The sequence below is a fragment of the Porites lutea genome, chromosome 7 (assembly GCF_958299795.1).
Source record: "Porites lutea chromosome 7, jaPorLute2.1, whole genome shotgun sequence".
Lineage (NCBI taxonomy): Eukaryota > Metazoa > Cnidaria > Anthozoa > Scleractinia > Poritidae > Porites > Porites lutea.
Genome location: NC_133207.1, coordinates 22,833,645 through 22,859,712, shown reverse-complemented (window position 1 = coordinate 22,859,712; position 26,068 = coordinate 22,833,645). Strand labels below are relative to the sequence as shown.

Here is a 26,068-nt window from a genome sequence, read left to right as displayed (position 1 = left end):
CCTGCTTTTTCGTGTTATCCTTTATAATAAATCTATACTGTATCACTAAAAAACATTAATTGTACCTCGATTTTTGTTTCCATTATTTTTTTGGTATTGTACCTCAATGTTCTTTGTGGTTTGATGTTTACTTTCCTCAAAGAAAAGAATTGCTCACAAAGAACAAGAAAAACACTTTCACAACGTGGAACAATTAGAAAGCATAAAAGGGTAACAAAACCAACTAAAACTTCTTAATAATTATGTACAACCTCATGATTTCTTTCTTACAAATTGTGATTCAAACCTTGACTTTCAATGATTGATAAATTGTACTTAATTTCTGAAGAAACAAGAATCACATTAAAACTGCTGATTATTTGCTTTTTAAAAGAACTGTACATGTAGCTGGTGGTCAAGATTATCATAGGAAGAAGGCCGTGCCTTAACGGGGTGTTTACATGATACTGGGGCGACTAAATTTTATTGAAATCAAGACAGCATCATTGTATGTTGGTATAACAGGTCAAGAAGAAGACATGTATTAAACACAATATGAAATAAATTGGCAATCCCAGTGAAACATTGTGATGTTTACATGTATGTAAACACCCCTTCATGACCATTTAACCATTTTAGTCCCTGGGGCAACCAACAAAGAACATCAGTTTTCTCAAAACAATGTCAATATATAACTAAGAGAAAACGGTTTTGAATTAATCAATTTATCACCAAACATAAAATACTTCAATCTTTTTAGCAAATTCTCTTAACTTACATAGAAATGTATGAAATCAAACTGAAGAAATTATTTATTGTAAATGTATGTGGATAGTAAGGCTTAAAGGGTTAAGACTTGCATGTTTTTCCAAAAGACAAAAGTAAGTCTCCACAATGGCAATAGAGTGAATTCGTTCTCGTATGCTAATGAAAATTGCTAAATGCTGATGAGAAGAACAATGGAGAAGGCACACACCAAACTGAAACCACTGCTACAAATTCTGAATTGAAAGACAGTTGGAATCATGTTGGTTGCTGATTTTACACAAGAAGACAGAGTTTCACTCATGTTTCTCCCGAACAATTGTGCAAATACTGGGAAAAGCACGTCTCAGCTGCTGGATTTTTCCTCACTAACTGAAAACTGTCAAACAACTAATGCCGCAGTTTTCGTCCAACTGTAGTAACTGAAAGGATCACAAAAATCAGCAAAAAGCCAAGTATATAAATTATTTAAAAGTACTGCTTTTGCCTTGTACAGAATATTCTTGGTTCAGATAACTACCATTTGTTTTCGAAAAGTGCAGTACATGTACATTCCAGCATGAATTGCCCTTGAGTACAGAAGCTGGTCATAACAATAAATTGCGTGCCTCATTAGCATACAAGGAACGAGTTATACAAATTCAGTCTAGTGGGTGTTGCTTTAGTACACCCTTGCATGATTATACATTGTATAAATATTTTCAGGGCTGTCACTAAGGGCCTGTGGCTGGGTATTTCCTCAGGCTATTAACCCTTTAAGCCCCAATATCCACATACAAACTCTCCAAACTGATCTCTATACATTTTATTGAAGAATATGTGTTGAGGGAATTTGATAAAAGATCAAAGAATTTTCTGTTTAGTGTTCATTTTATTAATTCTCGTAACCTAATCTCTTGACAATGTACAGATATCATTCAGAGAAAATTGATATTGGTCACTATTATGACTTAAAGGGTTAGTATGTGTAATCAAATGGTGACGAGTGAAATTAAGGAATAATTTTGTCCAAATCCTTATAATTTCCCAAGCCTTTAGGCGAGGGAAATTATTAGGAATTGGACAAAACGCAAGTGAAATTATTCCCTAATTTCACGAGTATACCATTTGATTACCTATTAATATCATGGGTGACGAATTATGTTAGCAATCTTTGATTTTTGACATGTTTATCCTGAATCATATTGATTGAGAACTCCACTCTCTCAAATGTTTAGACCTTAAATTTGGCTTGTAAAGTTCAGAATTTTTCAGCAAAATACCTGTTAGAGTCCTTCTTGATGTTCTCTTGTGTGTTCAGGTTTTCTAAAGCGTCTTTTTGTGCCCTGACATCTTCATTCACGGCATTTTAAAACTTTGTCGCCATCTTGACACTGAGATATAAGGAAGGTTGCCATGGCAATTTTGTAATTTCACAAGTGAAATTACAAATTATCGCTGAAATTTCGCGCCAAAATTAAGGAGTATTTCGTCACCTATGATATTAAGAGCATAATCCCAGGCTACTAGAAAAGAAAAGGAAAATAGAACCAAAGGAACTTGCTAACAGTTCCACTCCCTGCCTACAGTGCTAATTGCATATACCAAACTGAAAGTCCTGTTTTCCTCATGTCTCAGTCCACTACAAGCTCTATAGTTGTTAGCCTGCAAAAACAGCCATCTCTCTTCGTTCCTAGGGACTAACACCAGGAGAGAAGTCTGCACCTCAGTGACAGAAATTTTATTCTGGTGATTTATGATCTGTCCAGAATCTGGTCAGGAGTTCTGATTGGTCCAGTAACATACATGTAGTAGTTATCTTGTTTAAGCTATTGCTTACGAATGACGGACAAACAGTCACATAAGTAAAATGTAAACCTGATGAATCTTCAACCAAACAGTCGATTTTTGTGGAATACATTATATAGTTTTGCTGAAGCTCGTTCACTGGAGAACACAAAATATTACCATAATCAACCAGGAGAAGCATAAAACCGAACATATTAACATTTGGAATACCATGACAAGCCCTAGGATTTCAAATCCCAAGGATAACAATTTTTCGGTTCCGTGCCCAGAGATCACGGGTACATGTAACTATCGGTAACAATTTTTTGCTTCAGAGAAAATTCATGGGAACCCTCTTTTATTTCTTTGAATGTACAGAAACACTTTTCTGGAAACATGTTGTTAAACATACCATAAAATTAAGGAACATCAGTGTGTACTATTATTTACAAAAAACTTCAATGTCTATTAAAATGTTAGAAGAAGGTCAATTTAAGTGTTAATTTTGTGTGCACTAGTGTCATGTGTGAGTCATCAGTAATGTGCAATGCACTAATGGAGTGATTCAACATGAAAAATTTGTTTATACACAAGCTGAGTCATAAAGATTGCTGTACTAGTCAAAAATCCAAGTGGAAAAATACTACATTTGTGTATTTTTATCCCTCAGTCTGAATATATCAGGATCAGTCAATGGGAAACTATTTTTCAGTTCCGTTATTTTAAGATCACAGTAACGACACAGTACCGGAAACGATCGTTACCATGAAATCCTAGGGTTTGCCATGACTAATCAATTTATTATATAAACATTGATTTACCTCAACAGTATGGAATTTGCCGCTGAAGCACAGACATCCTTCCTGGCGAAACGCAACTAGTGGCAAGGAGTGAGGACAGATGACTGTTTTTGCACGCTATATAAAATTATTTGTTTGATCTCATGTACATTGTACCATACAATGTACATGCTGACAATGTAAATATCCATGAATTTGATCTTCACTCTCACCTATTACCAAGCCAAGTTCAGTCTACATAAGCAAAGCATTCAGTTTGTTTTTGATTTTTTAGCAGGGTTATCCTCTGATTGTACATTTTCTGCTTCAAACTTTCTCTTTGCCTCAAGAGCCTCCTTCTCTATCTCCTTTACTGCACGGTCATCATCTTCGCTGGGATCACTCCAAAGGGAGCAGCTTTTGCATTTAGCACAAGGTTTGCCAGGATCCCTTGGGTGCTGACAAAAGTGATTGTATCCAATGTTTGGCTTACGACAGACATAACACATTTTCATTCCACAGCGGCAGGTCATTTTGTTGCAACCATCCGACTTGGTAAACTCACAGCCACACTTGGGGCATTTCCGTATCTTTGCCATTGTCATTTTTTCTTCATAAGAGAGCCGGACATCTTTTTGTGCCGATTTCTCAACCTCATTGCATCTTAAACCAAAGTGCTCAGACCAATCCTCCTTACAATAGCGGCAAATTTCTTTGGCACAAGAAGGATTCTGGCATTTGAACACTTTGACTTCAGGCGGCAGAATTGCCGCAAAATCACATGAAGGACACCGTACAAAATCATCCATCTGGGCTAATAACAGAGACTCCTCTTTCACTCGATCTTCGTATTTCTCCAGGATGTTGGTTGGTAACGCTTTTTTCAGCTGGCTCAATGGAAAAGTACCATCACAGCCGTCAGTCAGGCATGTGAGTGTTGCTTTACCTTGACCAAACGCCGCTTCTTTGGCATAGTTCATAAGACAGCTTGCACAAAATAAGTGACCTTCCAAGCACTGGACCATGTCTTCAAAAGCTGCATCACTATAGCAACAGCCACATTCAATTTTCTGCCCTTCCTCCTCATACTGTTCATCATTTAAGCTGGCAGCAAGCATTCGATCCATCTCCTCACTTCTGGATAGCTCATACTTTCTTATAAAATCAATCTCTCTTCGCAATTCTTTATCACTTACACTTCTTGAAAAACCTGAGACTAGAGGACGTCCACATCTTAACAAAACTATTTTAGGAGGAACGAAAAAGTTACAGCTGGATGTTGAGCTGGTCTGCTCTGTTTTCAATGAAGATGAAGTTGTTCCCTGTACTGCAGAAGTTGTAGCTGATGTGCTGGTTTCATTAGAAGTGTTAGAGATCCTTAGCTGTTCTTGCAAGTACCTTTTGGAGGGAGCATAATGACCTTTGAACTTTGACATAGCCAACCTAATGTATTTAACTGGAATCATTCTGAAATCATTTTGCAAAAGGATAAAACATTGATGTCGAAATTTGTCTGATACCCTGGTAGAGAAGTCCTGAAAGTAGTCTTTATCTTTCTGGTCATCCGCTGGGTTTGTAACTGAAATAGGGGATGGAGATTTTCTCGGATAATCTTTCTTCTCTAACAATTCATTACAAGCATTGTTTACAGCCTCATATAGTGGGATATGTGACCACTGCTTTAACAACGTCTGAAGATAGGCGTCTTCTACATCGGGAAATAAAGACCGCAGGTTTTTCAACGCCTCTTCCGCTGGATCGAGGGCCTGTTCAACATGACAAACTTTAGACTGAACATCGCGTTCTCCTTTCGAGCCCGTTGTCGCCGTGGTAGATGAAAATGTACTCTCAGTTACAGAAATTGTTCTCGTTTCTGTTGTTCTACTTGTATTTAGAGACTGAGGAGATGCCAACGTGTTATTACTCGAAGCAGGCGACTTGAAGTTCGAGATAATTGTCACTTCATTCTCATCGATCAAACTGATAACATGATGGCTTGTAGCTTTGGTCTTGGGCGAGCGGGAAGTGCTCGCAACGAAAATAACATCGTCATCGTTGTTTTGAATCCGAGAACTTCCTGCAGGATCGTTATTGCGGGGAGAAATGGTCACAGCAGCTGGTCTCTTCTGAGGAACAGGAACTTCTGGAAAAGACTGTTGAGCTAAGAGGACATCGATACAACCTGGTATGATTGAGTGCGGATCACTTCCTACCGTTTCTCGTACATTCCTGACGCAGTTTAAGATAACGGTATCATTTAGCTGCGGGAAAATCGGCCTCAAAGAATCCAAAATCCTTGCTTCATTGGTGGCAAGTGCCATTTGATGTTGTGTTAAAAAGAGACAGAAGATTTGAATGTGAACAAACCATCAACAATCCACTTTCTCTTCAAAAACCGCGCGAATGTCGGTCAGTATCTCATGTAAGACTCCATAACATGTCCCTCATATTGGGGACATAACATGGAGGCATAGTCCGTTATATCATGTAAGCTCACATGAATCTGCGCGATTCGCTACTCCGCTGACCAAGCAACAAACAGGCGCCCCACCCGAGGCAATGCGAAAATACACGACAATCCACGAAGATAGTAAAACTAATGAAGACCAATGAAAACAATGGAAATTTTTCCGACGATTTGCCACGATACCGAAATCTGTCGGAAAAGTTTGTCAGCGGAAAACATAGAAAAAATCATTGTTGTCAAATAGGACGCACGGAAGATTACGCAGAAAAAGAAAAATTACATTTGCAGATAAAAATAGTAACATCCGCACATCATCAGCATCACAATGGCGCACTGGTTTCACAGAAATCCGATAAAAGCTTCTGCTCCTGTGACATTCGAGTCAATTCGTCATGTAGCGGCCAATTCTTCCTCTTCCAAGATGTTATCGTGAGTTGAGCTTAAGTTATTTTTTTTGTTATGACTTATATAGGCTTACTATTGACTGGGATATAAGGTTACTTATTTAATTCTCTTGGGATGCATTTAACAAAAATAGATTCACAAGCGCTCTTGTCTAGAAAATTTTAAAAGTTTGTCATATGACAAGTATTTGAGGACATGTTAACTCTCGCTAGTATTAAAAAAAAGCAGTTGAAAAGGATCTGAAAGGATGAATATATTATAAGTTTAACACTTATTTTCATGGGGCATTTTATAGATTTAATATTGCATTATAAAAAAAGCTTCATAAAGCTACCCTTTAAATGAATCTAACTCTCCCAGCCGTCGATTTGTTTAGTAGGTAGTAGAAGATCAGAATTTTAAAATCTGGTTTGTTTCAAATGTTACCTGTCAAAGTGACAGATCTGGGCTAAACTTTAGAATGCCTGTCCACTTATTTGTATTTCACTGAATAACCAAAGTTCTTATTGTGTTATGCTCCATTCCTTCACTTGAGTGGGGTTTGTACGATTACACACTTTGATTGGATGATGCAATCATGAATTAAATAGTACCACAGGTGACTGGGTGTCTTTCTGTAACCTCTGTCATTGTATTTTGTCAACATTAATTACCATCAGTTGCATCTAAGCGTGGACACGAGGCAAAAAAACATGTTCTAATAGGATCAATGTGTTCTGCTCATTTATTTATCTCAACTATCAGGGATATTTCTCGCTCAAAATCAGCACACTAGCTTTAAACACTTGCTTTAAAGAACTACTTTTTAGAGTTGACAACTCCAGAAACTCTTCTTAAAAACTCTTGTGATGAATATTTTGTTCAGCTTAAACAAATCAAGTCAACAAACAGCAGCCTACTTTTTATGTGAACATTATTCTAAATTTAAACCACCCCAAACTTCAAATGCTTGGCAGCAAAACATGTCGTGTTTGCACCTAATTAGAACATGTTTTTTCATCATGTGTACACACTTAGATGCAACCGATGGTGTGCATTTTTCTTTCTAGTTATGCAGGTGAATCTGATTTGAGGTTGAATTTGTGTAAAATCACACCATCTCATAGATCAGATGCCCTGAAGGATCCTAATTACTAGTATTAGCTGGCTATCGTTTCTGCCGTTAATGATGGGATTCTTTTCCTTGTTACGTTTATTTGTTCCTGTCATGCATTTTTATTTTGCTCTGCCACACTAGGCGTTGTGCTAAAAACTGCCAATCTGGTTAGATAAAAGGTTATTATATAATAATTAAATTAATTTTTACCACATATATTATGAAGACTTAATAAGGTTTAATATCCATCCAGTGACATTTATCATTTTCACCTTTACAGAGAATTGAAGCTGGCAAGATCTAAGCTACTAAATTATCTAACAGATCCTTCAAATGATGCCAAGTCAATTCAACAGGCAACAGAGATATACTTGTCCTTTTTCCATGGCCTTGTTAATGATCCTGTTGCAGGGTCTGGTGACAGCAAGCTCCGGAAGTTAGTCATGTTTAAATGGACCAACTCTATTTGTGGTAATACACCAACGTAAGTTTCCAAAACAATAGATTTAGTTAGATAGTCAGATAAGTCAAAATTGATACTATCTATTTGCCTTCAGTTGATTTCAGATGTTCAAAATAAATTTAATGGAAAATATTATCATTACTGAGCAATCACTGAAGTCCATTGCTAACACGGCACTGGCCAGGTTTAAGACTAGGATATTTTTTATCTCTGGTTTTCCTCCCGGCATACAGAGGATTTTGCTCTCACCATACTTAATTTGTGGCCCCTATCAACTTACTTTTGCCTTAATATGGTAGCAAATGTCTTCGGTGCCTTGATGCCAGGCCGAGATGTTGATTTAAGCATGAGTTGGGCCCCCAAGTGATGTTGATGAGCTTTTGATGACAGATAAGTACCATCTTGACCAGACATTGGCCGTCACCACAGTCCCGAGCTCCAGTAATGCTGTATGAAACCTACAAGTCCCTCTTTTCACTCATACTGGTGTCGGCACAACTCACTACTTGCAGCTAATTGCTGCTCAAATATTGACATACCCCACTCGATCGCTTTCAGATTTTAGAGCAAAAGAGGGACTACTCACAGTAAAATTATATCTAAACCCCCCTTAACTGTGTTTGAAATAAGCTTACAAGCCCCTCAGGATTTACGGTAGCTGTGCTGTTTGAGTCAGTGATTTGCAGGGTATAATTTTTATTTGAAATTAATCTAGCATTTTGATGTAATGATAATATTTGGCTCAACTATCTGCTTTGAAAGGCATTGATTAATATAACCTTAAATTTGCATTTTGTTGAAGGGGCTTGTTGAAGTTCTCTGTAGCATTGCATGGTTACTTCATGTACACCTGTAAACTTAAATAATGAAGTGCTGATCATGAGTCACACTTTTAAAATTTACTTTGAGTCGAACTGTTAATTTCAATAACAACGGAATTGATAACAATGGGATTATTCCGATGTGACACAGTGTTGCTTTAATATTTTATCTTCTATAGGTGTGAGGCTGACAGTGTTTTTGAACTAACATCCATGTGTATTGATGTTGCCATTTGGTACGCAAAGTATGCAGCTAAACTGGCAGCTAAAGGAGAGTAAGTAATATTAATGTAGCATAATTCAATTTGAATGGGCCATTTGCACAACATTTTGACATCTTTTTACTACTAAGACCAGAATTCATTTCATTTATTCTTTCATCTTTAAATTTGGTAATCCAAGAGAGGTTTAAATAGCAAAAGGACAGAGCGTGGCCGGCCGAGCAGTTAGAGTGCCTGTGGACTTGCAATTCGGAGACCTTGAGTTCAAGTCCCGCCCTGACTGCTAACTGGATTTGTTCGTGGTTTTCCCGAGTTCAAATCCTTGACCACACTTGTAAATAACCAGCTGATTTGCCTCCGGCCAGTTTGAATTCTTAACCCTGTTATGTTTGATTTGAATTAATTGTTCCATAAATCAGCCATTTGCTCGGCCCCACCAGCATGAGTGCTATAAATAGTAATACTGCTGAGGGTTAATAATAATAATAGTTATTATTAAAAGTCCTAATTTGCACGAGAAAGCAATACACTTTTGTGCAAATGGCCTATTGAAAAAATGAAAGCAGGAATTTTGTGAGATGTTTTTCTGCATTTTAATATTAAGCCTTACTCTGTCTTTTTATATACGTTTTTTGCAATCAGGGGTTGTTCAATGATACTTTTCAGTTTAATTTACATGTACAAGTGTCATGTAAATTTTGTTTTCAGTTTGAAAAAATAAACAGCTACAACTCCTAAATTGCTGAGTGAAATGTGTTGGCACCTTCAATGTTGCTGTTGTCTCCACAGGGTTTCTATGGATGAAGCAAAGGAAGTCCACACAACCCTTAGAACGGCAGCAGGCATATTTAAATTTGTAAAGGTATTAGTTGTTGCAGTTGTGGTGTGAAAGTGGTTTACCCTAAACTTATGTCTTAAATTATTTTAGTGATACAGTAATCTAATGTGATTGTATTTTCCATACACATACCTAATTCTTTCCATGGAAATTTTTTCCATGGTAAGTAAATTTATTTACATAATTATTTTTAAAGGAAAGTCTGATGCCACGCCTTGGTGAGTTATCAGCGGAGAAGGGTGCAGACACTGATCAAAGAGTGCTGGCTGCTTATCAGAAGCAGTGTGTTGCAGAAGCCCAGGAAGGTTAGTGCTGGAGTCTTGCTTAGTGGTACATTGTAGCCTGGGAGCAGGCTCTGTAGTAGGATGAACTAGCAAAAAACGGGGTGAAACAGGAAAAACCTGAGCTTCGAGTGGTGGACTGGGGAAAGAGAGAAGGCACCACCTTTTCCTCTCCTTAGACTACTGCTTGGCTTGCTTCACTCTCTTATTTTTTTTGCCCTCGTCAATTATTTTTTAGCCCTTTTTACCTACTATGGAACCTGGTACCAGGCTAGCTTTAGTATTGAAGTTATCAGTCGTTTTGATACAAATTCCTTTCAATTCAAGTCATTTCAATGCAAGTTTATTTAGTTGAGTTGTAGTTTCATGTACTTGGCTTAACCAGAAAGAAAAATAACTCACCCAAAATGTTTTTCTTATTCACACGCAAACTATACTTGAGGCAATCAGACTTTTTGTGCAATGTTTATACTGCTTGAGTTCGTATTGAAATGACTTGTATTGAAACAACCTTGGATTGAAATGACCAGTTAGCAGTATTGAGTACCCCCCCCACCCCTAAGGAGTTCTGAGACAGAAGCCGCTTAGGAATCGTATAAATAGCTGCCCTAAGAGTTTCTCCTCGTACAGAAGATCTAGCAAGAATGACAGTAGCTTGCCTTTATTTTTTCCAACTGACAAGAGAGAATGCACAAAGACTACTCCACTGCACCCACACCAATTTGATGTGTCAGTCCCATTCCCTTCGGTAAGCCATGACAGACGGAACTTCCTACTTTGTAAGACCGCAGTATCACTCTCTATTTGGTCAATGAATGTTGTTGCTGGGTGTCCCCTTGACCATCTGCCATGTTTTGGTCCCGAAAGTAGTCGTTGGGAAACAATCTCAGTCTTGCTTCCACAACAGTAGGCACTAAACTCACTGCAGCTGGCATATTTGGAGACTTGCCGAATTCGGAGTCAGGTCCTCCTAGACCCAGTGCCTCTTTGTCAAATAATAATTATGTGGTCATTCTACTAACTTACATTCAGAGCAACTGCTAGGAGCCTTGTGTAGCAGCTGTATCCAGTTGTTTTTCTAATGCAGTGGTAAAGGTTGAACTCTCCTACCAGGCCCCAGTACTTCAAAAGCTGGAATGATGTTATTCAGGGGATAAATCTCTAACCAGTAGATAATGCAATCGGTTTCCCTGATAGTAGTTACATATGTATCTACTGGAAAGTGATTTATCTGATGGATAGCACTATCCAACATTTGAACTACTGGGGCCAGTACCAGTACAGTACAATATAAACAGAAGAGTTTCTTTCTGCAAGGCCTGTTTTTTTTTTTTTCATAAACAGGTCTTCTTATAAAAAGAGTATATCTCAAAGAGTATCTCTTAACACTAAACTACCTCATCCATTTCTCCCTCTTTTTAGTTACTGTGGCTCGAGCAGTGGAACTTAAACATAAAGCATCACTCATCTCAGCTCTCACCTACGAGACATCAAAATTATTTACTGATGCAGGTAAGCTGATCATTACCAGTAACAATATTTCAACTAGTTCATGTGTTCGATGGTAATGCTTCATGACTGGGATGAGGACCTTGAGCAAGTTGAGATCTGATCATTACATAAATAGGTACTGATTTAGCCGATAGCGCCGTCTTTTTCATCCTTCTTGTCCAATTTAAAAGTGAAACCACACCTGATAACAGAGGAGGGATAAAGAGTCAAATTCATGAATGTGAATCTTTGTTTAAACTGCAGAAAGGCAAATTAGCTGCTCTAGCTTAAGATAAAAGGTTTTATTTTATGACGGTACTATCTTGGAACAATGTAGTACTCATTAGACAAAGAGCCTGTTTACATAAATTATAAATGTATGAAAGTGGGAAACACAAGGTAGGTTTTATGTAGGTAACCCGCTTAGGTGGGGCCACCCCTTTGTCCACATGGTCACCCCACCTATCATGTAAGCACTATCAAATTAAAATGAGATTATATGCACAGGTGGGCTACCCCACACAAGCAGGTTACAATACATACCTGGGCTCCCCCACCTCAATGTAAACAGTCTCTGACAAACCTGAGGCTGGCGATGCACCTAATTTATGAAGCCAATTAATCTGGGATGTACAGTTGTATATCCTTAGCACTGTCAGATGACAACAGAAACATTTTGTTATGAATAAATTTTGGATGCCTTTCTTGAACTTGCACTGGAATACTAAGCAATTGCATATATTCTGCATCAAACGCAAATAAATGTGTGCGCAAGTTGCAACTCAGTTTAGTTTTGGTGGGGAATTTGAGGGAGATTTTCTTTTAGCCAATCACTGCTCACAAAGTAGATAGTGCTCTCCAGTGGACAATGCAATGGGTTTTTCCCACTACTTAATTAATTAATCCACTTGAAAAAGATTTATCGGATGGGTGGCATCATCCACAAGCTTGTGAACAACGGGGTTAGAAGTGTCTTGGTTGCAATATACAATACACATCATTTAAAGAACCTCTAAACTGACACCATGTGAATTTATATTTTTGCAGGTGACGAATTGAAGTCTGTAGATCCGCTCAAAGCAGGGAAATGGAAGAAATATTTGGATCTCAAAGCTGCCTTCTATCTGTCTTACGTAAGTTCAATTCGTTAAGCCCTTGTTACTAAACGGAAACGGTATACCGTCAAATTTTTGGTTTTGAAAGAAATTGTTTGAGGAAGAACACACCATTCGAAATTTTAGAGAAAGACCCTTAAAGTTTCATAGCCAGGAAAATCTCTTCTGTCATCGACTCGAAGGTGCAGAAATACTCAATCCTCATCAAAATTTATGTGTTTGCTTGAGAAGATATTTGTTTGAAGTTTTTACACTCGCACATATTCTTCATACTATTTTTGGTTTACAAATACTAATCAGGGGTGGCTGCGTTGAGTTTAAGGCCCAAATGTATCAAGGTCCTCCTCCTCTTCCAAGATTTCGCTTCGCCATTATTTCTCTGTTAATAATAAAATTTAATGTGTTCGTCTCAAGAAGGCAGGCCTTCTAGGTGGTCAGCCCGGCTGACTGGGATGATAATTATGGAGACCTCTATTCAACGTTAATCTTTAAGTTCTTGCTTGAAAGTGGTGTTTTATATGCAGATGTTCGTAGCTGAGTTGTGGAGGTTCTTTAAATACCAGAGGTCTGGTGTTTGTTCATGTTCATTGCAGGCCTACTGTTTTTCTGGAGACACTCTGCTGGAAGAGGATCAGTGTGGAAAAGCAATCCGTGCTTTGCGGGAGAGTGATAAAAGTAATTCTTGATGTTTTTTTTCTTGTCGTTGTTATAATGTTCAGTTAGTAAAAAGAAGGAAATTTAAAGAGAAGCAGCCGTTCACCCGTTCCAGACGTTCATAAGTGATTCGATCTGGAACAACTTAATTAAGAGACTTGCCAGTTACGTTAGAAAAATATGATGAGCCTTAAACCTCTCACTGCTAAAGTACATGAGGAGTCTTGTAAGGTAGTTCTAACTTTTAAGGCTGTGGACGAAATCCTTTGATGTGACCATTCAAATGAAATCTCTTTGGCAGTACTTTCACACGGTTTTATCATTTTTTCAGGAACTTCTATTTAATGAACTTTGGAAATTTTATTGTAGTTAAATGTTAAATTTGACCACTTTGGCAGTGATGGGCTTACTTTGTACCTCGTCTATGGAGCAAATGTTGGAGTTTTGAAAACTATGATTTCTACTGTTTTGTTCACCAAACCTTTTCTCTTACTTTTCTGTCCTCAGTGTACAAGAAGGCGGAAGCAATATCCCGCGAGTACTCTAGTACCAAGGGCCCTGGCACCACTGCAAGGCCCTGGGAACATCCGTTCTTTTTAAAACTGGGCCCCATCATTAGGAAGAAGCTAGAGAAAGCTACCCACGAGAATGGCTTCATGTAAGTCATTTTCTTGTACATTGACCCGCCAATAGGCCAGAGGTCAATTTAATAAAACTTTTACAAGTGTAATTTTTTATTAGTGTACAGCTGTAGCTATTGTTTTCGGACCCTAAAACAATACCTGCACTTATAAATTACACTGGTAAGAATTTTATTAGGTAGTTGCTATTTCCTTTCTAGTTAGCACGGAAGACTCGAGAATTAGAGAAGGCTTTGCGCACAGGAAAAAGGAAAAGACTCGCCTTGGGGCAGAACCTGGACCGTTGCCTAGTTAACCTGAAGATTAATAAAGTAGAAGGGAATGGCGTTTCTGCTATCGCACGAGAGACTTTGACAGGAGTCTAACGTTTACCTTTTTCTTTAGTTATTTCCATAAGATCCCAGAAGAGGCTCCAGAGCTGGAGCTGAAAGCCACGCATGGATTAGCGAGCCCTCAAGAGTTTACACTGCCAGCACCCCATGCCATGTGGGGAGGCGATACTTATGCTGGATTTGATGTGTCCAAGGCTCATCCTCCACAACCGGTAGGTCTTTTATCCCGGGGTGATGAGGGGGGGGGGGGGGGAGGTACCCTCTTTAATGGCCGATACGGGGTTGTTCTGCTTCAAAGGGGTACTTTTTTCATGCGTCAGGTATATGAAAGGGTAGGGACTTCAATTCTTGAGGTATATGAAATGGAATGGAAATCTGTTATTTCGGTCTGTAAAAAGGACCAAAAGGGCTAACAGATGTATTTTATGTGTGTGAAAATATCGAGAAACATTCTGGTTTTGTGATGTATTCAAAATTAGAAGACAGTGCATTTACAGCAGTAAAAGGGATGCAAAGTTCTAAACTATTTGTGGATAGAAGATATAAAAGGGATACCTTTTCTATCAAAAATGGTATATAATAGGGTAAGGGGTTGGACCTCGCACGGAGCCTCTCCCGTATAAAACTTTGTCGAGTATCCGCGCGGGTCTTAGCCTACGTAGCATGGCGGTTTTGGTTGGGCACGCTAAGTAATAAAGGCGGGCGAGCGCAGAGAAACCGCGAGGAGATTGGGGCGGGAGCAACTTGGCTCCCGGCTCGACAAAACCGCCATGCTACGCAGGCTGACCGGGTCTTTTATTGCCATACCAATGAATAGCCCTTATGCATGTTTACATTAGACGACTGGATTGGAAATTGTGAAGTTGCGACAAGGCAATAGAGTTGAAAAGAATACCCACGCACAAAGAGTGCAAATGCGCAGAATTTTGCTTACAAACGACGGAGGCTTGGTGGTGAAACAGGCTCATCTGACGTTATCAGGCATAAGGGCCATTTAATAAAGTTATATTACTATTAACTGTACCTTATTCATTATCGCTATTAGAGCTACAATTGGTTTCCCTTTCTTCAAAAAGCAGCGCTATCTTTTCACAAATGCCTTGGATTTTCCCTCCCGACTCCACCCTATACAATGTTAAAACTCGGGAAGAATTGTGGACACGCTGCTCACCGTTGTATATCGGGTCGGGGATGGGTTGAGTTTGTGTTGTTTTAATACGCGCCACGAATGTAAATTTGTCCCAAAACTTAAGTCCATGATTTTAGAGCAAGTAGCTTGAGGAAAGGCACCACGTTGTTTGGGGAGAGTAGGAAGGGAGGAATGTCGTTCTAAAAGGCAAAAAGCGTCTCAACTAAGTTTGTGGCTGATTTTAGCTGGTTTACCAGTCAATTCCAAAACCAGGCAACCCCCGGGCATACCCCGGGTATTTGACTGGAGGTTTGCTCCGTACAGTGGGGAGTTTGACCCTAAATGAGGCCCGACCAGTCGGGCATTTGACTTTCCAGTCAAAACGCTGGTCAGGGTCGCAAACAAAAGGATTTCGTAACTCATTCCACTTTTAGCATGTACCCCGTGTTCACGGGTTATTGCTGCTACATGTATAATCACTGGTTTGTTGGAGCATCTGAGAGCCTTTGAAAAAGCCCGTTAAATGTGGATTTGCTGGAATGAACAATTTTATTCGAACGAGAAAACTCCGTATAAAACAGCTTTCTAAGACTTCTTAAGATATTTCTGTTTTGTTTAGTTGGGTATTTACGTATATTTGAGTGAACGGTTTGACGAGTGAGAAAATTTTTGAATAGTCGCTCATGGTGGGTGAGGGATATGACGCTTTTTGAAGCGCTAGCCGTTGGGGCATTTGACCATCTAAAATGCCAACATACCGGGGAACTTGGGTGAAAATTTTCAAAAAAGTCAAATGCCCGGGCGTTTACCCGTTTACCGGGGGGGAGAGGTGGTTTTGGATACGCCACTTCCACATTTCCCACAATGCACCTTATTTGCCTCTCCCCCCCCCCGAAAAAAGACTTTGCATCAGCATTGTTTTCAATTTGTCTTGGGACATCCGTAATAACCAGGAGAAATGAAAAACAAAGGTTATGGAACATTTGGGGGGGGGGGAGCAGATAATGTGCATTATGGAAAATGTGAAAGTGGCGTATTGACTGGAACATAAATGCAACGTATTGATTTTTGTACAGAAATCCCAAGGTGCAGCAGGAGATGTCAAACCCGTCCCAGAACCTGAAGATTCAAGTCCTGTGAAACCAGCCAACAATTCCTCTGGCTGCGTGGTGTCTTGAACCATCCAAAACCACAAACATCTAAAACTAGGGCCAAACGTCGAACTTTTCATGAGACGAACCAAAGTTAGTGAGTTAAGTTCATGAAAAGCTCGACGTCTGGCTCAGTTAAGTTCGTGTAAATGAGTTTGGATCGTCAAATTGAAACACGCTTTATCCGTCCGCTTCAGAAGGTAGACTGTGTAACTATTCCGCGGTTTATTTACCAAAAAATTATATAGAATTGTTCGTTGGGACAACGAAGACTGTTCGTTATAAACGTGCTTCCGCAAAGCGGGTTTCAACTGTACGACTGAAGACTTTTTCACGCCACATATTAAGTTCGACGTTTGATCTAACAGTCTAACTTATCGAATGGCAATTTGGTTCGTCTCATGAAAAGTTTGAAGTTTGGCCTTGGTCTAAAACTTCAATCTAAGAAAGATCTCACGTATCTATTCTTTTCTCCTACACTAGTTAGAATGGAACAGATATATTACCATGAGAGTGTTCTAATTCTCTTTGGTTTGAAGGGGTTATTTTTCTCAAAAAGCTTTGCAGATTCAATGGAAAAAATCCCGAAATTTTGTTTTTAGTATTACCAAGTGTAAGTAAAGCTGAAAAGGTTTCAGTTGATTGGCCAAACCCTAACCCACACCGGAATAAAATTGTATCCACAGACTCAAAAAATAAAACCTGTTTATGAATGTAATAAATAGTACCATGTGAAAGTATTGCTCGACAGGTTTCATTTGAGAGGTTACACCATAGGATTGCATCCACAGACGTAAAGTAATGATTGAATGAGGAAATATTTTACGGAGACTTTTATATATATTATATTAATCAAAAGAAAATGATGATGAGCGATGCAACACTAACGACAGGCCGATCCAGCCCCTCTTGAATAATGGTTTCGCTTGTCCCCATTTTGCTGGCAGAGCTTTCACCTGTCTGCATCGTCTGTTCTAGGTTTTCAAGGGATACTCTGAGAAAATATCCTTTTTAATTGATTTTTATGGAACTTTAATATTTTTACTATTTTTCCTGCAAAATTTATGATATTGAATATAGAGTGTAGTTTAACATGACGTCACGGCTGCCATATTGGTGCTTCAAAACAATGAAACGGTTATCTGGGGAATGGGGATTTGAGTTAATAACTAGGAAATGCAGGGTCGAGGGGAACACACTCCTCTCCAGATTTTGACCCTTTATCCTCCACTGGCGGGAACAGGCAGATTAAATTGAGTTATCATTGAGATTTATGCATTACTACCAGTGTTGTGAAAATAAGTCAATTTGACTATTCCTGGTTGACAAGACTCATAATGAGCTAGCGAATAAAATGTACATAATTGTCAGCAATCATGCAATGCTCATGGTAGATAAGGTGCAAAGCTACTATTGACTCCTTGTGTTGAAAGCGGTTGTAAAACGTGGTGGTCTGTAAAATTTATTGTTCCTTACGTAGTACTAAAACAAAAGTTAACCAGATCAAAACAAAATGTCCGGACCACAAAAGTACACGTCATTTTTGTAATAAAAAGCTAACGAACCTCTCCTAAGGGACGGTGTTGCACGGTTCATAACAAATGGCACAATAATTTATCTCGAAAAGGACAGTATATACTTCTTATTAACCGAGGGTGAAGTCATTACAGGGAAATTAATGTATTGATCGAGCTAGCAATAGCGAGGTCAATACATCAAGGCCGAGGTCTGAGATTTCCCTGAAATGACTGAACGGACCAGGTTAATAAGTTATTTATTGTAAGGCCTCTTTTCAATGGACCTGGGCCTTCGATCAATCAAAAACAGCAACTGGTCAGCCGATAACTTAAAAAAACACGTCACCCTAATGAGTTGTACACTTCAGCCCACGATACAGTCAGGCCACACTGATCAGCGGATCCATAACTGCCTCCTCCTCAAGCGCTTTGTTTTTAGCGTGGTTTCGCATAGAGCGCGAAACGCGAATAACTGGTGATGAACCGCAAGGGACCATGGGAAGGGTAAGAAACGGGAGGCGACGTCTGGGTACGAGGCAGATGGATGTCCGTAAGGATGTCCACTACCAAGTTAAATAGGTTGTATATGCTTTGGGCATCTAGCTAGTAATGCCCGGTCATTACAACAAAACAGCCCATCAGAGCGCGCGTATTATCTTAGCTATATAATAAATTCTGTTCTTGGCAACTGGCTCCTTGGACTAAGAGGGCGCGTGGCTGGTTACATGTAAAGGGCAAAGAATTCTGAGACCAAAGGACATTTCTGGTTTATTGTGCCAAAGTAAGGAGTTACAGATGTGTGTTTAAAAGTCTATAAGCATAAGCATAATCAGTTTAAGAGTTTCCGCATAAATCATATCCCGTAAATTTGACTTCAATTCGGGTTTAGTTTTCATGGCGTCATCTCACGTCATCTATCTACCCCTAAGAAGTAGGAACCTCTTCCCACTCCTGCCGAAACGGGCTACCCTAAGTAAGACGAACACAGTGAAAAGCACTAACAGTCGGTTTCTGGTTTAGACTGTCTACCGTGGTCCAAAGAGCAGCAGGAATCGTTTTATAAAGGATCTATGGAGAGAAGTTTGATTGTAAATTCACTAACGGATCTTCACTTCGCTATAAATAATGTCATCGTTGCCGGCTTTCCAGAAATACCATTTGGGTCGTGACTGGCGGTTTAAATTTCCGCATCCACAGTCACTGTACCACCAGCCAGCGTTATCTTCATCTGCGCAGTCTCTGTTAGGCGTTGCATCATTATCAAAGTCCACAGTAGAGAAATCTTGCCCTGAAGAACTAGATGCACAATCTCCGATATCACCGACGTAACCAGATATCTCCAGGCGATATTTATCATTTCTTCCGTGAACTTTGAAACAGGAATATTTGGCAGGACCCGTCAAATTACTTCGAGATTTAAGGACAATTTGGACCTCGACTTGCCTTTTGGAAAGCTCGTGGATAACTTTGTTTCCAAGCCAAAACTCACTGTCAGGTTTTCCAAAGCCGTTTTCATACTCGACCCAGTTCAATTTGACTATTCCTGGTTGACAAGACTCATAATGAGCTAGCGAATAAAATGTACATAATTGTCAGCAATCATGCAATGCTCATGGTAGATAAGGTGCAAAGCTACTATTGACTCCTTGTGTTGAAAGCGGTTGTAAAACGTGGTGGTCTGTAAAATTTATTGTTCCTTACGTAGTACTAAAACAAAAGTTAACCAGATCAAAACAAAATGTCCGGACCACAAAAGTACACGTCATTTTTGTAATAAAAAGCTAACGAACCTCTCCTAAGGGACGGTGTTGCACGGTTCATAACAAATGGCACAATAATTTATCTCGAAAAGGACAGTATATACTTCTTATTAACCGAGGGTGAAGTCATTACAGGGAAATTAATGTATTGATCGAGCTAGCAATAGCGAGGTCAATACATCAAGGCCGAGGTCTGAGATTTCCCTGAAATGACTGAACGGACCAGGTTAATAAGTTATTTATTGTAAGGCCTCTTTTCAATGGACCTGGGCCTTCGATCAATCAAAAACAGCAACTGGTCAGCCGATAACTTAAAAAAACACGTCACCCTAATGAGTTGTACACTTCAGCCCACGATACAGTCAGGCCACACTGATCAGCGGATCCATAACTGCCTCCTCCTCAAGCGCTTTGTTTTTAGCGTGGTTTCGCATAGAGCGCGAAACGCGAATAACTGGTGATGAACCGCAAGGGACCATGGGAAGGGTAAGAAACGGGAGGCGACGTCTGGGTACGAGGCAGATGGATGTCCGTAAGGATGTCCACTACCAAGTTAAATAGGTTGTATATGCTTTGGGCATCTAGCTAGTAATGCCCGGTCATTACAACAAAACAGCCCATCAGAGCGCGCGTATTATCTTAGCTATATAATAAATTCTGTTCTTGGCAACTGGCTCCTTGGACTAAGAGGGCGCGTGGCTGGTTACATGTAAAGGGCAAAGAATTCTGAGACCAAAGGACATTTCTGGTTTATTGTGCCAAAGTAAGGAGTTGCAGATGTGTGTTTAAAAGTCTATAAGCATAAGCATAATCAGTTTAAGAGTTTCCGCATAAATCATATCCCGTAAATTTGACTTCAATTCGGGTTTAGTTTTCATGGCGTCATCTCACGTCATCTATCTACCCCTAAGAAGTAGGAACCTCTTCCCACTCCTGCCGAAACGGGCTACCCTAAGTAAGACGAACACAGTGAAAAGCACTAACAGTCGGTTTCTGGTTTAGACTGTCTACCGTGGTCCAAAGAGCAGCAGGAATCGTTTTATAAAGGATCTATGGAGAGAAGTTTGATTGTAAATTCACTAACGGATCTTCACTTCGCTATAAATAATGTCATCGTTGCCGGCTTTCCAGAAATACCATTTGGGTCGTGACTGGCGGTTTAAATTTCCGCATCCACAGTCACTGTACCACCAGCCAGCGTTATCTTCATCTGCGCAGTCTCTGTTAGGCGTTGCATCATTATCAAAGTCCACAGTAGAGAAATCTTGCCCCTGAAGAACTAGATGCACAATCTCCGATATCACCGACGTAACCAGATATCTCCAGGCGATATTTATCATTTCTTCCGTGAACTTTGAAACAGGAATATTTGGCAGGACCCGTCAAATTACTTCGAGATTTAAGGACAATTTGGACCTCGACTTGCCTTTTGGAAAGCTCGTGGATAACTTTGTTTCCAAGCCAAAACTCACTGTCAGGTTTTCCAAAGCCGTTTTCATACTCGACCCAGTTCAATTTGACTATTCCTGGTTGACAAGACTCATAATGAGCTAGCGAATAAAATGTACATAATTGTCAGCAATCATGCAATGCTCATGGTAGATAAGGTGCAAAGCTACTATTGACTCCTTGTGTTGAAAGCGGTTGTAAAACGTGGTGGTCTGTAAAATTTATTGTTCCTTACGTAGTACTAAAACAAAAGTTAACCAGATCAAAACAAAATGTCCGGACCACAAAAGTACACGTCATTTTTGTAATAAAAAGCTAACGAACCTCTCCTAAGGGACGGTGTTGCACGGTTCATAACAAATGGCACAATAATTTATCTCGAAAAGGACAGTATATACTTCTTATTAACCGAGGGTGAAGTCATTACAGGGAAATTAATGTATTGATCGAGCTAGCAATAGCGAGGTCAATACATCAAGGCCGAGGTCTGAGATTTCCCTGAAATGACTGAACGGACCAGGTTAATAAGTTATTTATTGTAAGGCCTCTTTTCAATGGACCTGGGCCTTCGATCAATCAAAAACAGCAACTGGTCAGCCGATAACTTAAAAAAACACGTCACCCTAATGAGTTGTACACTTCAGCCCACGATACAGTCAGGCCACACTGATCAGCGGATCCATAACTGCCTCCTCCTCAAGCGCTTTGTTTTTAGCGTGGTTTCGCATAGAGCGCGAAACGCGAATAACTGGTGATGAACCGCAAGGGACCATGGGAAGGGTAAGAAACGGGAGGCGACGTCTGGGTACGAGGCAGATGGATGTCCGTAAGGATGTCCACTACCAAGTTAAATAGGTTGTATATGCTTTGGGCATCTAGCTAGTAATGCCCGGTCATTACAACAAAACAGCCCATCAGAGCGCGCGTATTATCTTAGCTATATAATAAATTCTGTTCTTGGCAACTGGCTCCTTGGACTAAGAGGGCGCGTGGCTGGTTACATGTAAAGGGCAAAGAATTCTGAGACCAAAGGACATTTCTGGTTTATTGTGCCAAAGTAAGGAGTTACAGATGTGTGTTTAAAAGTCTGTAAGCATAAGCATAATCAGTTTAAGAGTTTCCGCATAAATCATATCCCGTAAATTTGACTTCAATTCGGGTTTAGTTTTCATGGCGTCATCTCACGTCATCTATCTACCCCTAAGAAGTAGGAACCTCTTCCCACTCCTGCCGAAACGGGCTACCCTAAGTAAGACGAACACAGTGAAAAGCACTAACAGTCGGTTTCTGGTTTAGACTGTCTACCGTGGTCCAAAGAGCAGCAGGAATCGTTTTATAAAGGATCTATGGAGAGAAGTTTGATTGTAAATTCACTAACGGATCTTCACTTCGCTATAAATAATGTCATCGTTGCCGGCTTTCCAGAAATACCATTTGGGTCGTGACTGGCGGTTTAAATTTCCGCATCCACAGTCACTGTACCACCAGCCAGCGTTATCTTCATCTGCGCAGTCTCTGTTAGGCGTTGCATCATTATCAAAGTCCACAGTAGAGAAATCTTGCCCCTGAAGAACTAGATGCACAATCTCCGATATCACCGACGTAACCAGATATCTCCAGGCGATATTTATCATTTCTTCCGTGAACTTTGAAACAGGAATATTTGGCAGGACCCGTCAAATTACTTCGAGATTTAAGGACAATTTGGACCTCGACTTGCCTTTTGGAAAGCTCGTGGATAACTTTGTTTCCAAGCCAAAACTCACTGTCAGGTTTTCCAAAGCCGTTTTCATACTCGACCCAGTTCCTTTCGAAGGAGAGCGAGAAAGGCGCGGCACGCCTCTGAATCACCGTCCATCCTCCTCCGTCCGTGGATTGATCACAAAAGACTTGGACCGAGCCAATGCTGGGTATATTAATGTGATGCAATCCATCTAAATTTGTTCCTGCCTCTTTAAGAGACTTACAACTCTCAGCTGAAAGAAATAGGCATTTAATTAATTGTAGAAGTAACGAATTTGTCAACTTGAATACAAAAGCAAATCTGGCGAATACACAAACAGTCTACCAGGAACATGATTTATTAAAAACTGAAGTCACTAGGTTATTCACAGTAGGTTAATTTCCTTTGCATCTTATTCGTAAGAATTAACTGATTTATTTAAAACCCACGCGGGTGGGCTGGGGTGGAGGGGGTTGGGAACCTCTACGTATCGATTCGACCGAGTCCTTCAAACTCAAGACCAAGAAACCCACACCCTGTCGGGCAGCATAAATAAGCTAAGGATGTGCCTTCCCCGGGCGCAAGACTTATTGACGGGCTGAGTGAATAGTTTATCTAGACTAGAAAACTTCAAATTGCTGGAAATCAGTATACGAAACCATAACCATGTCCCTGAAGACACCTACCGTTATCATGACACGAAACAACTCCCGCGGGAAGAGCGTCGGGCTGAAAAAGTCAAACCATTGATTGTAATTTAGACATTGTCAAGATGTTTGACTCAAACCACCCACAAAAATTGTTTTAATTAACCTTTTCACCTTCAACACCGTACGCGTAAGTACCAATTACTGCCCCTGTCTGTCGAAAACTATCACATAACATTTACTCCTTTATATTAAATTGGAAAAATGCGATGTCATTAGTTGTCAAATCTGCCCTTTTTGTTCCTTGATACTCAGTAACAACGGGGTTTTTAGAATCAATTTACAACTGTTAAAATTACAATACGATATAAAAAAGGGCCTAGAAAGTGGTTACCCTTTTAGACTGAAATTACTTCACAGCAAAGGAGTCAGAATTCGAAGCCAACCAGGGGAACCCAACGAGAATATGGTTCAAAACCACTTGAACATAGCATTGTTAAACGTATTTTAGTACTTAAACGGTAGATATAGGCATATTGTTGTCCTCTAAAAATTTTTCATCAGTTCAGATTTCCTAGCTGAAAGTCTAGGGGACCGAAAATTCTAGGGATCAAAACTTAACTTTTCGAAAATTTCAGCCAGAAAAAAGGCCCCCGGAAATTCTAGGTGACCTTTTTAAGGTAAAAATCCGTTAAAAATGGGCAATTATACCATTTTTTTACATGTTCGAAAATCCTAGGAGAGGCAGGCAAGCAAGAAATTTTACAACAAATATTTCGAAAATTGTAGATCTTAAATCGTCTTCCGAACAGATATTTTCCGAAAATTGACGTTGGGTGCCCCTGATAAACTAAAGCATGCAGTCATGACTAAAGGCCTTTAATTTTAGCTTGTGTTCATCATGTACCTCACGTTCATAGTAACTGAATCCATCCAAACCCACGATACCTTTAGCATCATTTTGCTGTTTATAGTCGTTAATCTCGCATTCGTGGAGCAACGAATTCGAAGCAGAGTGGTCCTTATAATTAAATGAAAGGCACTTGGACTCTCGCGTGCACTGATAGCCACATTCAACTTCTGAGGTGACCAAGTATTTAGCGATCACGTGGTTTCTAGGCACTGCATCTCCTGGTGGGAGTTAACAAGTGAGCTCTGTTTTAACACTGAACACCTCTGTTGGAGGGAAAACCTCCTAAAACGGACACCTAAGCCAGGTCAGAAGAGTTTGTTTCTGTCGTTCTTTAGCTCTCTTCTTTGACTCTCAATAAGGGCCTGGTTGCTCAAACGTTGGATCCAGTATCTACTGGATAAGTATTTTAAAATCCATTCGCGCTGATTCGATGGATAGCACTTTCCACCTTTTGAACATAGCTGGGGCAAGGTGCACGTGGACACCTTTCTTAGAAGGGCAGTTAATACTAGTCCCAATGGTGCCGGCCTTAGAGAGAACCAGTGATTGTAACAGAAAATCATTTTTACAACAGCGGTCCAACAAGCTCTTTGATTCACTCCAAGCCACGATCCAATCTTACTTTTACTGACTGTTAGCCATCATATCTCCATTTTTGGTCATTAATGTATTCAAGTACTGTACAAAATGACGGACGTGCACTTTTTTAGTTCCAGTCCAAATTAAAGTTATCTTTAACTGCTATGTAATGATGAGCTTACTTGCTTTGCTTGCTCGGTAAACTCTTCAATGGTAGCCTGCGTAGCAAGCGTTTCCTCGCGAGGTTCGTCTAGAAAGCTGGGACAAGAGCAAAAAAAAACATGAATGACGGGGGAGGAGGAGCGGAACGAAGGATCAACCTTTGTTTGGCTTCCGCTCTAACTTTCGCGCAATAACTCGATTGGAAACGCTTGCTAAGCAGGCTACTTCAGTGGCAGATTCAGATCTTTAAGTAAGGTAAGTGAGGAAGGGTGGGGCGCATCGAAATTTATATTTAGCCTTAATATAAGGTGGGGACCCGGTGTCCTCTCCAGGCCTCTCCCCCAGTTTTGTCACTACTCTCAGTACAGGTGTAAAGTTTTGAGCAAACCCGAGAGGCAGGAAAAGCAGCATGTAAGCATTTAAGCCGAGTGGTCTGAACATGGACTTGCAATCTGGAGGCCTCCAGTTCTTCTTCTTCTTGTTTTTTCCTAATTTCAATTTCACAGTCCTAACCAAAAACGTTTTAAAAATTCATGTCTAATGTTTGAGCCCATTGGTAAAAATTGACATCAATTACTTACCCTTGACCTTCTTTACAAAGTATCGTGAATGAGAGCAAGCTTCATCTGCTGTAGTTCTGAAATATCCCTCGACGGCGAAAACCACAAATGAAAAAGCAAAATGGACGGTGTTCATCTTATAAAGAGATCAAGCATTACTTCACCTGTGGTAGAGATCATATGAAGAGATGATTAGCACTTGCACAACGAAATCATGAAAGTCGCAAATTAGGTCTTGGTAATGATGCTTTAACGGGCGGATCAAACTCCACGCTTCATGCTCAAGCCCCACACGGCACGCTAGGTTAAGAAGTTAATTTCTACAAAGATTGTCACATTTTCTGATATGGCATGCGCAGCCGC

At 39.9% G+C, this 26,068-nt stretch overlaps 4 protein-coding genes across 4 annotated transcripts; 1 reads left to right on the top strand and 3 right to left on the bottom strand.

Moving 5' to 3' along the window:
• Nucleotides 1-3,468: 3,468 nt before the first annotated feature.
• On the bottom strand, nt 3,469-5,692 carry LOC140943418 (E3 ubiquitin-protein ligase RNF216-like). Its single transcript, XM_073392501.1, has one exon. It carries the CDS (start codon nt 5,609-5,611, stop codon nt 3,563-3,565), a length of 2,049 nt encoding a protein of 682 aa, XP_073248602.1. The 5' UTR covers nt 5,612-5,692; the 3' UTR covers nt 3,469-3,562.
• Nucleotides 5,693-5,996: 304 nt separating this feature from the next.
• Nucleotides 5,997-17,969, top strand: LOC140943840 (BRO1 domain-containing protein BROX-like). The gene is made up of 11 exons (XM_073392952.1): nt 5,997-6,186; nt 7,539-7,742; nt 8,722-8,817; nt 9,553-9,625; nt 9,798-9,906; nt 11,305-11,394; nt 12,421-12,506; nt 13,082-13,163; nt 13,650-13,800; nt 14,168-14,327; nt 16,321-17,969. The coding sequence occupies exons 1-11, from the start codon at nt 6,083-6,085 to the stop codon at nt 16,420-16,422; spliced, it is 1,257 nt and encodes a 418-aa protein (XP_073249053.1). The 5' UTR covers nt 5,997-6,082; the 3' UTR covers nt 16,423-17,969.
• A 1,040-nt stretch (nt 17,970-19,009) lies between these two features.
• On the bottom strand, nt 19,010-21,012 carry LOC140944633 (angiopoietin-related protein 6-like). The gene is made up of 2 exons (XM_073393751.1): nt 20,757-21,012; nt 19,010-19,479 (listed from the first exon to the last, which is right to left on the bottom strand). Exons 1-2 carry the CDS (start codon nt 21,010-21,012, stop codon nt 19,010-19,012), a joined length of 726 nt encoding a protein of 241 aa, XP_073249852.1.
• Nucleotides 21,013-22,657: 1,645 nt separating this feature from the next.
• On the bottom strand, nt 22,658-25,841 carry LOC140944632 (ficolin-1-like). Its single transcript, XM_073393750.1, has 4 exons — nt 25,727-25,841; nt 24,399-24,622; nt 23,531-23,573; nt 22,658-23,097 (listed from the first exon to the last, which is right to left on the bottom strand). The coding sequence occupies exons 1-4, from the start codon at nt 25,839-25,841 to the stop codon at nt 22,658-22,660; spliced, it is 822 nt and encodes a 273-aa protein (XP_073249851.1).
• Between the last annotated feature and the right edge of the window lie 227 nt (nt 25,842-26,068).